The sequence below is a fragment of the Nothoprocta perdicaria genome, unplaced genomic scaffold, assembly GCF_003342845.1.
Source record: "Nothoprocta perdicaria isolate Ctin4 unplaced genomic scaffold, notPer1 scaffold_302, whole genome shotgun sequence".
Lineage (NCBI taxonomy): Eukaryota > Metazoa > Chordata > Aves > Tinamiformes > Tinamidae > Nothoprocta > Nothoprocta perdicaria.
Window position 1 is genome coordinate 588,908 of NW_020455536.1, and position 12,715 is coordinate 601,622.

At 43.3% G+C, this 12,715-nt stretch overlaps 2 protein-coding genes across 3 annotated transcripts in view; both read right to left on the reverse strand.

The window, feature by feature from the left end:
• CEMIP (cell migration inducing hyaluronidase 1) overlaps positions 1 to 12,715 on the reverse strand; it is a 107,570-nt gene that overhangs the window by 73,655 nt on the left and 21,200 nt on the right. The gene's annotated exons all lie outside the window — the stretch shown is intronic.
• Positions 1 to 12,715, reverse strand: part of LOC112949997 (cell surface hyaluronidase-like) — a 49,959-nt gene that overhangs the window by 12,432 nt on the left and 24,812 nt on the right. The window contains exon 18 of the mRNA XM_026042468.1: positions 6,415 to 6,623. Within this exon, the coding sequence (XP_025898253.1) occupies positions 6,415 to 6,623 (209 nt within the window). The remainder of the gene's footprint in view (positions 1 to 6,414; positions 6,624 to 12,715) is intronic.

Genomic DNA, 12,715 nt, shown 5'->3' on the forward strand with positions numbered 1-12,715 from the left:
GCCAAAGTGAGTCATGCAACTTGGAGGTGGGATCTGGCTAGAGCAAATACAGCAAGAGAATATGTCYGGTCACTCCAAGGAGAGAACCAACCAACAGTAGTTACACATTGTTAATGTGTCCTGCTTGACTGTCTAGGATGGAGCATCAGCCTTGGCAAAAAGGGCATGATCTGGTGCTGGGATTGCTGGTTATACAGGACAACATCTGAGCTGTGTTTTAGCCAAGGGAACTTCTAAAGCTGAGGAATATTATTCTAGAAAACAACTCCCACCGCGTTTGTTGACATGGTGTGTCACGTAGCTGACRACCATGGAAGTTAAGAGTCCAAGTCTTGATCTCACTGATGAAAATTTGGGGTAAGCCAGTGAGGGAAAGCAGCGTGCAACTGAGAAATTACTTACTTTTTCCTTGGACTTGAAAAAACAAGAGACTCTCATCCAGTGAGTCAGCTTCCCCCAACTGTTATTACTACTATTTAAAAACAATTCCTCTGACATTTTGGTCAGACCTATGTGAGCCGAATAAGAAAAACTGAGAATTTGAAACTTTCCCTTTCATAAAATGGGAAGGAAGCTTAAGACCTCATGTGTAGCTTCTGTACATTTGTCTCTCACAGACCAAGTTCTGCACTTCAAAAAGGAAAAAATGCCAAGGCCACCATTCAGCCTCCAGCTCCTGCCAAGAACCATTTACAAGCAGTCACTACTCCGTGCTCACAAGTTCACAACTCTGATTTTTATCTCCTACAAAATCTCTCGACCTCATGAGAACTTGCACTGCATCAGGCAGAACCTCCTCTGGCACAAAATTCACGTTCAAGAAGYCACCTCCATCCAAACCAGCACGTCAGCCCAACCTGGGGAACACAGAGCAGGAAACACCCACATTTCTCTCTGCTGCTGAGACAGCAGCTGAGACAGCCGCGGTGGCTTCAAAGACCGGGATCACACCCTTGTGCCCTCTCCCAGTCCAAGCTCTGTTCATCAAATTCTCATTTCCCACCAGCTTTCTGGCTCTGTCACTCACTCCTCCTCTTCTTCTCCATTGCTTTTTAAGGTTCTGCCTTCAAGTCAACCCCATTAAACACATCCCCCATGATGACAAATACAACTCCTGGGCAAACATCCRACATTTTTTTTTTCCAGGACTTTGTTATTCAGGCTAGATACTTCTGGAAGACAGCTTGCTATGGGGCAGCTAACAAGTTAGGTATCTCTTTCCTTAATGAGAATTGTGTGTATTGAGATTTAAATGCCTTTCCTAAAAGTTACCATTTAGGATACATCAAATGGAAAAAAAAAAAAAAAAGCCTATTTTTAAATATAAATTGAAATGTTTGCTTTTATTCATGTGCCTCCTTAGGCAAAAGAGACAATTTTTGCTTTCCAAAGTTCCACAAATTATATAACAGATGCTGCCCCAAGGWAGGCTTCTACTGTTCCTCATGAAACCAAGCTCTCGGTCAGGCAGCACTTGGCTCAGAGACAGCTGAATTCAAGCAAAAAAAAGAACTTCCTATATTTAAACACAGCACATCTTCTTATCATCCTTGATGTTCTTTCCCACCCTACATGCTTTCTTGCAGGAATGGCACAACAGCTCTATTTGTCCTTCCTCTTAACGAGTTCCCAAGCACTACCTTGCTGGTTATCACATGTGCTTTCCTGTTGACGTGCCCCAGAGCTCTGTGCAGGGTCAGGGGAGGCTGGTGGCCTGGAGAAGCCCAGAGCCCTGGTCCCTGGGTCACGAGAACGGGGAAACCAAAGAAAAACCTGCATGTTTCATGGGCTTTGAAGGGGTTGCCTCAGATACCTGGACCTGTTTGATGCTTGGATTGCTCTAATTCATTCTGTGAAACCATCTGCTCCACGTGGACGTCCCTCCTCAGGGTCACCTTGTTAGTCGTGTCCCTGCCAGCTGTGAGCGTAGGCCACAGTAGGCAGAGAGCAGTGAGGACTGCGGATCCCAGGAGACAAAGGCAGGAATTTTAGGCTTGCTCAGACACAGAAATGCCAGTCCCTCTTTTGGCCCAGCTGCAACAAAACAGTGCAAACCGTGAGGTAGTGTTCTGGCAAATGTTTTAGCATAGTTTCCTTTTTTTTTTCCCCTCCTAATCTCTTCTATCCACTAATACCTGTGGTTCAAAGGATATTAGAAAAAGGCAGAATGGAGTGCAAATTTATCTGCCCATTTCTGAGGTAGTTGAATGATTAATATTGAAATAGAGATGCTATTGGTGGGGGCAAATTGTGAGACCCAAATAGACCTTGCTTATTATCATGGGAATAGCTTTGGTCTTACTGATGTTACACCCAGTTTTACACCCAGGACCTAGATCAGAACTCCTGTACATACAAACAACAAGAAAGCAGTCCCAGGCTTAAACTGTCCTCTCCACTTCAAAAGAATAATTTCATCTTCCTGTGCATTTATCGATCTGGGAAGCAAAGGCAAAAGCTCAGGCAGTAACGAACAGGAAAAAGAAAYCATTTAGGAAACATGGTTAGCTGGGTGAGTCTGCAACAAGCACATTCTAGCCTCATCTCATTATCTTTGTTTTCCCTCCACACCTTATCACTGCTAAAGAATTTAATCACAAAAATGACAAGTAGATGAACGTATGAATCATACCAGCATTGAAGAAAAACCAGAGGAATAACGCCCACCTCACAGCCCYGAGAAGGACAAATACAGCCAGTCCCGTGGCGCTGCAGTGGGGACGCAGGGGCCCTAGGCCAGCTGCCTGCACCCAGAGCTTCACTCGGGAGGAAAGTGGGTGACAACATCCTGGGGGCTCCATTTCACCCCGTGCCTGAAGGCCCCGCTGTCTCCCACTCTAGACACGAGCTCATTTCAGGCTCTTGAATCCTCAGATACTTGTGATTATGTAAGATATTATTTGACCCACAGCAGAGAGCCCTAAAAAGGGAAAATGCCTCCCTTGGAGCCTTAATAGACCAGGCATACAGATATTTCTCAGTGCTCATAAAACACATGGAAAAAATAACCTAATAGCCACTGCTTTTCAGACCACTTTCACAACACATTTTATTACACAATACTCGAGATATGGGCTTTGAAGAGATTTCATTCTTATCTTTAGATCGTCTGATAACACAAATAACCTGGACTGATTTGCTGAACTACCCTGTGTCTTTGATAACAGTATTTGCCTTAGCTGCTTCTGCAATTAGAAAACTTGCACACACACAAAGCCTAGGTCATTAAACTGAAGAATTTATTTTCTGTCTTTGCTTACTGTATAAAGTGATGATCTTTGCACCATTTTCAACGCACAAAATAAGTGGCTTCCTTGCAATCAAATAATATTTTCCATACTCTCCTCCTGTCTTAGCAGCCCCCTCTCATATCAAACCTGACACTTTCTCTGTGCCCTGTGCTTCAGGAAGGGGATAGTAATTTTAATTAAAGCTCTTAACTTGGTTTTAAAGATAATCCCCATTCTTCCGCAAAGCACAGAATCCAAGAAAACACAGAAAATAGCCCGGAGGGGACAGAAACTGCTCCAACAAAGAGACGAAGGCCACCATGGAGAGGTCCGGGGCCCCGCTTCATAAAGCTTTCGCCCACAGAGAACAAACTTCAGAAGGTTTGGATTGGTTCTGGAGCACACTTTACTCCTGGTAATTAAAATTCCAGCCAGCACTCGCCTTTTGTTCCCTTGCCAAACATTCAGAAGACGCTTGTCCTGCATTAACTCTTTCAAGAGCATCAGTAGCATCCTTCTTCTCATCCTCACAATGAAACACCCAGCCATTAGACAGACAATGGTAGGGTAAGGAACCCATAGGTAAGGAAAGGCAGTTATTCTAGGCTCACTAGCCTGGAAAAACACCCTGCAGGTCTCAGTCAGGGCTTCAACTATTTCCCTCCGTCAGCTAGTGGCACAACTACCAAGATAACCGCAAGCAACTATCTCTCTGCTTGGATGGGAGGCTGGATTGCATCAGATGACTTGTTCACATGAGTTTGCACTGCATAGTTGCAGCTAACAGCAAGTGGAGATAGAGTTTTTACTTGATTTAATTATATATTTTGATGGAAGAAACTGCATAAGGAAGGTGTGTTGTTTTTGGAGTGTCCCCTTTCCAATCGGCTCAAATCAGCAGCGCTGCCAAATCCAGATGAATCATGTAAAATCATCCCAACAGGGCTCTGCCTACCTGAGGAATCCGGATGTTTCAGTCTGTTAAACAGAAACTGGAATTACCTCCATTGGGTCTTTTAACAGGACTTTAGAGGCAGTGAAAGTGTTAACTACACAAATATTCATAGTCAATATGATGTCTGATCTCCAACGAAATCCAAATCCTGGTACACATCTCCCTGTCACATTCCTTATTTCCCCTCTGACCTTCTTTTAGCCAGTGCAGAGCATTCAGTCCAGAAACAGGAGGGCTGTCTTGCTGAGAAAGCAATGTTCTGCATATAGCTAGCCATTGGTTTACAATGAATTAAAAATAGTTTAATAGTTCAATAAAGCTATGTCTGAAATTATTAATCCTAGAATACTGTTATTCAAGCTCATCAAACTATTTTGGTTTGCAACATGTATGTTTTGCACAGATGTTGCTATGTTAAAAGCTTATTTTTTTGGCAGATTATGCAGTATTTTGGAATAGAAAGGAGCAAACCAAGCACAAGGCCACTTGGGACAGGTAAAAATCTTCCTTCATTTTCTAACTCTGGCTGCTTTGGGCTCCACAATTTGGAATTTCTTCCATTCCAAAAGCAGTTGGAACACARTATTTAATAAAGGTCATATATAGAACTGCTTAAGCTGGAACTTGTTTTTCTTCATACTCCTAAACCCTGTTCTCATCTCAACTGCTATGCCCTTCTATGAGACTCACAGTTGTCCACGGCTGCATGCGCTTTTCTGGGCATTTCACCATTGCCATTACATCACCTTAAGTCTCGCTGTTGTTAGTGTCCAGTGCGCTCAACATTAGGGAGCTGCTACAAGCTTCATTCTCAATTTTTTATTAGCATGATGCTTTTGAATGAAATGAAGCAAAACTGCATTTTTCTCCCACTACAGCATGTTTCTTATTTATAGTTCTACAAAACAGACACCTTGCCAACTTCTGGGTCAGAAAAGTCTACAAATCTTTGCCCTATTCAAATAACTTAATTGGTCTCACAAGCAACAAAGAGAACCACAACCACATTGTGGTTTGCAAGAGTGAAATGTGTTTATCACAATTGATGTTGCTGCTTGAACAAGGGGTAAACATCAAGTTGAGTTTTAACAAAGACCCACTACTGCCTTAAAATTTGAATCCGTCCTTGAAGATAGTGGGCCAAAGCTTCCACAACTATTAATAGACCCAATGATAGCGCAACCACCATGTAACGGTGACAGAATTGAATTTGGAATTGCTCTGGAATCGCAAGGAAATAGCTAATTATTTTATGACAGATAATAATTGCAAAGCTCAGTTTGTCCATGAGTGACTAATGAGTTTTCCTCTTCCTTAAAGTGCAATCAGTTATACTAACAGAGAAAACAGTCATTTATTTCTCATAATTCCTCTCTGACAGGACTGTTCRAATACTGATCCCCCAGTAACTCGGTCATGGCTCTACAGTTACCTATAGCTAACCTATTAATCAAAAACCACTGCAGTGCCCCTGCCTTGGTGTTTGGTGCTGTTCATCCTTTGCAGTGTATCTGTGTAAAGCATGACAAGGTTTGCCACCAATAAACTGAAGACACTGCAGGACTCTCCTAATAGTTAAACCAGTGCAAAGAACAAGCAATTTCACTAAAAGAAGAAATAATTTGGTCCTGAGTCAGTGCCGAAAGCTGTAAATGAAATTATGCAAAGTGAAACAACTTGCAAGGGGAAAAAGTAGGTCTAAAATGGGTCTGTCATGCTTCTATGTAACACAAGATGAGATGGAAGGAAACATGGAAAATAAAAGCAATACAGCCTACACTTCTGCTGTACTACTTTGCAATGTTCTAAAATTCATGTCAGAAAGAAACARTGGTTGCAGTGCTGTTTGGATTACAGAAAATGCAAAGTTCTGTGCACATTCTGATGTATTTCTGCACTTTATATATGGGAGATAAATTACGTGTGCAGCAAGTAGTACAAGCAGATGAACTGGAGCCAGAGCTCCTCTGGAGTGACTTCAGGCACATTAGGCCAGGACCGACTTGGATTCTGTTTCAAAACTTACTGGAAAGAGAAACATCTCTGCACATCAAACCCCCTGGAATGAGGCGAAAGCMGAGGCATCTCTTTGCACGGGGAAGTACCAGCCATTAACACCTCACTTCAACGCTCACAAAAATTAAGAGGTTGGTCATGGAGAAGGTGCAAAACCATGAGAGCTCCAGCCCTGCTGAAACCGGAATGTTTTTTAATAAGCTAGGGCGGTACCTGTTGAAGTTGATGGGGTACAGGATGACATCCTCAGGCGCTCTGCCGTCCCACTGGATGATATAAGGGTGCTCGAGCCTGACGACCGGCTGGTACTGCTGGTAGGGCGCTCCGCGGGTCACGCCGTGCAGCCGCGACGGCTGCGCGTGGTGCGTCGCGCTGGCAATGGATAAGGTCAGATTCTCAGGGCGCCTGGCCTGAATGTAAAGCTGGGGGAGGAAAGGAAAATGACAAACATATCCATTAAACCAGCCAGGCTCAGCCATAACATGTGCGTTTCATCACTGTGGCCTGCAAGTGGTTTTTGCCAGCAAAGAGCTGAGAACATTTGGAAAGTCACTGAAATATTTCCAGTTTGAATGCAAAGRTAAAATAGAAATAGCGTCTGCGGCCATTTGTAGGGACACCGTGAGGTGAGATGGGAATTGTGCTGCACCATGAAAATGCTCCCTATTCAGACTCTTTAAGAGAGAAAGGTAATCCCAGAAATATCACAAAAGGAACTTCTTATTTATGGGTTCAAATAAGTACACTCCTGAAATGGGCTTATTTCATTGAATATGAAAAAAACTCTGAATTGATTTCAACTGCCTTTGTATGAGGTCCAAATCTAATCTAACGGAAGCCAAATCTCCACTCTCAAGTAGCAGACGAGACTAAAATTTTCAGAGCTAAATGACTTGTTGCCCATGCTTCAGTGGAGAGCTCTTCCATTCAGAGACTAGAAGATGCCCTTGGCTTGGAGATCAACACTCCAGACCAATTACAAACTACCTCAACTATATGTTTTCTTTTGTCCTGTCATCATCTCAAATGAAAGCCAATCCATGTGGAAATTGTTAGCTTTGGGGCTGAATATGTGATGTTCATCTACCATAGTCAGTGAGAAAGTCTTGCACAAAAGGAGGATGCACAGCCACACATATAAATCTGGCTTGACACGCAGGGATGCTGCTTGTCATATTCCTGAAAGGTTTCAACTACAGAGAGGGAAGCTGCTTCCTTCCCTCTCTTCCACACACAAAGTGCTCTTTGCATGAGAAACTTAAAATATCAAACATAAAAAGCCAGATTACTTCTGAAATACCTAAGTTTCTATCCAACACAATTAATTTTAAACTCAGTTTCTGTCCTTGAGACAAGTCAAAATGGATGCAGTAGTCGTTTAACAGATTTTAATACCAAGGGCAAGGATACAAGCACAGCCAGGACTAGCAGCCTCTTGGCACAGATGTGTGCTCCTGCAAGCTCTCTCTGGACCTTGCTACGAGATCTTGGCCCTTTACATCCCCGTATCTGCTTCTCCTCCCTCTCTTGTCTACTTAGACTTCAAGCTCTGCCGTGCAGACCATCTCTTGCTGTTTAATGTATGGGCTTGTTTCAGTTGGGGTGTCTAGCAGCTGCACATTTGTTTTTGGAGTCAGAAATCGCTTTCCTGACTCCGGACCACAGCCAAGAGGCAGGTGCTTGCCATGACATTTGCCTTGCCTTTCCGTGGACCACACAAGCCCCAAAGTGGCAGCCTCTTTTCCCTTTCGCCTTGGACCGTGACTCCTTGGCAATAGCAAATTAACTTGACAGAAGACAGAGGAGGGGTCTCCARCATGGGGGTTATTTAACTTGAAGTCTATTTACGGCATGATATTTTTGGAATAGTTTCAGCTTAAGATCTAAAGCTGCAATTTTCCTGCCTGGAAGTTGCCAGTTTGGCTCYCTGTTCTAGTTTCGTGCTCTAACAGAGGTGCTCGGTGCTCAGAAAAAGCCCGTGCTCAAGTCTGCCCTTGGCAGGGCTGAGTTTGGGCTCCTCAGCTCCCACGAAAGGCAGCTCACTTGTGCCTAATCCCTGCCTGGCCCCGGGATCTGGGCTGCAGTCAAAAAAAAAATCATCCAAAAGTGGTTGTAAAAGTTTCTTGGATATTCAGTTTGTTTCGCCTTTTCCAGCAGTGCAAATCTTTAATGGTGAAACAGTGCTCTGAGTAATATCTACAGATCCTTTAAGATTAATGCATATCCCAAAGTTGTATTGAACACCAGATTTTCTTGATGGCTGAAAACTATTGATCAAGTAATTTACCCCAAACAATCTCTAAGTAGCAGCTCATTTGTTCGTTCTTCATGGCTCAGGAAAGAACAAATTAYTTTTACCAGCTGATAAAAAAACCCTCTTATCTATGAAGCCGAAGAGCAAAACCTATTTTCCCTGAAAATTCAAGCTACGATTGGAAATTCAGTTATGTGCAATGCAATAAATCACCTTTCAACCTYATTTGTGCTCCCCAGTGGGTACAGTGCTGGGGTCAGAGGAGACAATCAGAAAAGTCCCTTCTGATCTGAAAGCCTATGAATGCATTAATCATTCTCAATCAAAACATCATTTTTATGAAAAAGAACAGTGAAAGCGATGTCTGATATTGCAAAATAATACTCCCCTTGTATCTTTCTGGGTAAGAGACAACAATTTCTGCCCTGTCACAGTAAACTTTAATGTTATTTCCTTCAAATATAGAAAAAAAATCCAGAATGTTAAAGGTGGCAGCTTCAGTGCATTTATTAGAAAATTAAAAGCAGCAATGATAAAATAAGCCCCAAAAAACCCCMAAAAAACTCACCTTGAAGCCAATCCAGAGTTCCCAAATTTGAGACTACTAGGCATAAAAGACTCCTACATACCTTAAGCTATTTGACTGTGTTTAAAAATAAAAAAGCAGACCCATTATGCACAGCCCACGTTGCTTACTACGACTATTGGGTTCAATAAAGCACTGGAAGAGGTTGCTGGATGTGGCAACAAAAAGATGGCGAAGAACATGGGTCAGGAGCCAAATGTCACAGCCTCTTTCCTCCTCCACCTGTTATTTCATCACATCTTTACTCACTTGAACTACCTTGGAGAACTTTATGGCTTTCCTTCTTTGCACCTGCATTTGCAAAACTGGTGARCAGGAGCAAAAGGGAGCAGGAGAATTTAGTTCTAGGTTAAAATCCCCATCTTCCCAGCAGCATCTGATTTTTCATTAGATCTACCAAATTATTTAAAAGAAAAAAGGGGATCATAAAGATACTCTAAAATATGAGAATTGGTGACAGCTTAATGTTCTAGGAGAAGAGCTAGTTAAAATGCTATAAAATGTGATCCGACTACTTGCCTGGATGGTTTAATGGACATAGTTGTCATTTTAGCTGCTTAACACTTCATGCTGGAAAGATGTGTCAGATTTCCCTCTGCTTACATGGAAATTTTCCCAAGTAGATTGTGAAACTGAGAAGATAAGTTCTTTTACAATTCATATGGGATTTGCTATTCAGCTGGGTAGTGAATATGAAGATAAGCAACATGCAAAGTACTGTACTGGAACAGAAAGTCTTGGTTTCTGAGACACCGTTTGCTTGCTTTCTGGTTTCTTTAACGTTGCCTGGCTGCACTGCTGGCTGTCAAAGTGGGCCAAAAATCTTAAAAATGAGAAGCTCAAAACAGGTATTCTGCTCTTCAGGCTGTTTGCCTGGTCRAGAAAGACTTATTTCCCAGTACAACACTTTTTCTTTCCTCTATGAAGTTTCCAAATTAAGACCTAAGAATTATTTCAGAAAGCAAATACAGGTTTTTCKTTCTGCAAGACATGTTGGGATCAGTTCTGGCCCTAAAAACAACAGCAGCTTTGCTGATGTCAGTAGAACTACCTTGAATTTCCACCAGTGTGCATCAGAGACCAAAAGTGGACCTCTTTGTCCACACAGAGACAGCATTAGCAGAAATACAKCCTGCAGATCTTTCCTTCTGCACCGCTTGTGAGATGTGGACCCTCCTCTAGCGTTATGGACGACACATGCAGTGGTGCCCGTGCTTGGAAAAGCCAACTTGCCCTAGCACAGCTGGGTAYGTCCTGCATCTCCTGCTCGCTTTCCATGTAGACACATAAGTGTGCGAACCGGCTAAGCAGCTGCTGGATTGTGCAAGTGGATGCCAGTGGAAGGAACATAACTAAGCACAGGGGAGATGCAGGAGCAGTGTGATCCCACTCACTGCAGAAACAGCATCAACAGAAACGGAACAATTTCTATTTTAGCCACCTGCAAGAAGAAGGTAGCGACCCGGTGGAGCAAACTGGTGAAAAATCAGCAACTTGGCCTTTAATTATTTTGTAGGAGCAACACATCCATCTCTCCTTCAGAACTTGCACTAATTGAGTTATGCAGCAATCTCTCATGAATATTAACATCTTCTATGCTTCTATGCTTGTACAAGAAAGTAGCATATGCTGCCCAGAACACTGCCTGTTTTATTGAAATATCAAAAAAATAAAGGGAAGTGGCACAGCCTCTTCTGGAAAACTGCTGCAAAGTCAGTGAGGAAGCCGTAATTCTGCAGCATCCACTGGGAGCCAAGGCACTTGCCTCTGGATTTATGCAAAAATCAGACCCTTTGGGAATCTCAATTATGTTTTCTGCAGGATTGCAGGCCTTGAGGAGCCTCCGGTTGCAGCCTTGGGAAACCTCATCCACCTACGTGGAGGTAATTATGGTATGTGCCGCTCCCTGCATTTTTCCTTCATTACAGGCCCCTGCAGCAGCTGAATGGCAGGGTGACAGGACACCTAGGACTGACAGAGCCTGCGTGAGTCATCGAGACTTGCCAGGAGCTGCAGAGCTGCCAACTCCTGTGACTTCCCCGCCAGCCTGGCCTCTTTGATGTCCTTCCTTAGAGCCTCRCACTGTTTATATTGCAACAGGGCTGCTCCGGCTGCCCTTACAAAGAGAGGGGCCGGCCCTGTTTTGACAGCATCAACTCCACAGGCTCCCCAGTGAAAAAGGGAGGACAACCAAGGCCTGACATTTATTACCTGTGTAAAGCTGGTGATTTCCAGCTCACCCCTGGAGTTTTGCTGGTAGCTAAAGGCAGGCAGTGCTCCCTGCCGAGGGGAAGCTCGGGAGATGTGTTCAGAGATGCATCTCCGAGGGACACAAACCAGATGTGGGGAGACCGGAGCACGAGATGGCGGAAGGAAACACCCCAAGGAAAATCTCCCCAAACAGGCTTTCCCAAGACTTCTCCTTCCTTGGGCAAATCAAATCCAGGAAAATAAGAACAAGAAAAATGAATGAGACAACACGGGCAAAAGGAATTCCCTGAACCGTAGGCACTTTGCTCCGACAGGATTTGGCTGCAGCACTAGCTGGAGGCTTGGAGCTCGTTTTTCCATGCCAGGTAGCCCAACCCTAGACTCAGCATCTAGGGCCCAGCTCTGGGGCAATATAAGAGTCACTCTTTCCTTGAAGGGAAAGGGCATTTTCACCTGCTCACGCCAGGGAAGAATAACAGTTCCTGTCTAGCAGCGCTACGCAAAAAGGGAAAGAAAAACACATCTTGTAATAGAGCTGCGAAGATCAAAGCAAAACCATCTTTCTCTATAATTGGATTCTGTCTTTTAGGCTTTTGGTCTGCAATACGATACTCAGAATTTAGCACCCAAACAAATCATCAGTTTGTCAAAATGCTGAGAATCCAGGTTATTCTCAAGTACTCCAGCAGTTACACCCTGCAAATTTAATCAAGTCCTGCTGTACAGGACAAATTTCCTCCACACTGCATGGAGATACATTTTCCTACGCAAACCCATAAAGTGAAGCATTTAATCTGAGCTTCATGCACCCTGTTGAATGTTGATTAAATGAAAAGYGCTGGTAAGCAACAGATCCCAGAGAAACTGATGTTTACACTTGCCTAAACCTAGCCAAGGAAATTTTCTATGGCGGAAAAACTGCCTCACCACATAGAGTGCCATGAGTGGGAGGGTAAAAACAGAAATAAGAARTATAAATGCCTGCTCATTTACAATTCTGAAGTTAACTGTTAGGTTGCCAGGACACAGAGTATTACTTATTTTCTCTATTGACACACAGTAAAATGTAGGTGTCAAGCACAAACCCCTGAGTTCAGTGGATGGTTTCATAGGTGCCAAGTCCTTTTTCTACTTGCCATTAGTAAAATAGGAGATATAAGTAAAGTATCTAGGGACTTAAATAGCAATTCCTTCTCTCTACTGTGCAATTAAAGYAATGCATAGAAACACATTAACTGGATAAGAGTGCATATATTATGAATGCATAGAGGTCTCAAAGAAAAATAAACTCCTAAAAGTTTCATGCAGACAAGTGCTTTGGAGAAAGAGAAGCAGAGAGTTATGAGCGATGGCCTGAGGGGACACGGGAGGTGCAAGCCCACATATCGCTACACATCAGAGAAGCCTTGGAGAAGGAGCCTTCAGGAATCCCAATGTGGGAAAACCATCAGTTTGAGTTTGTA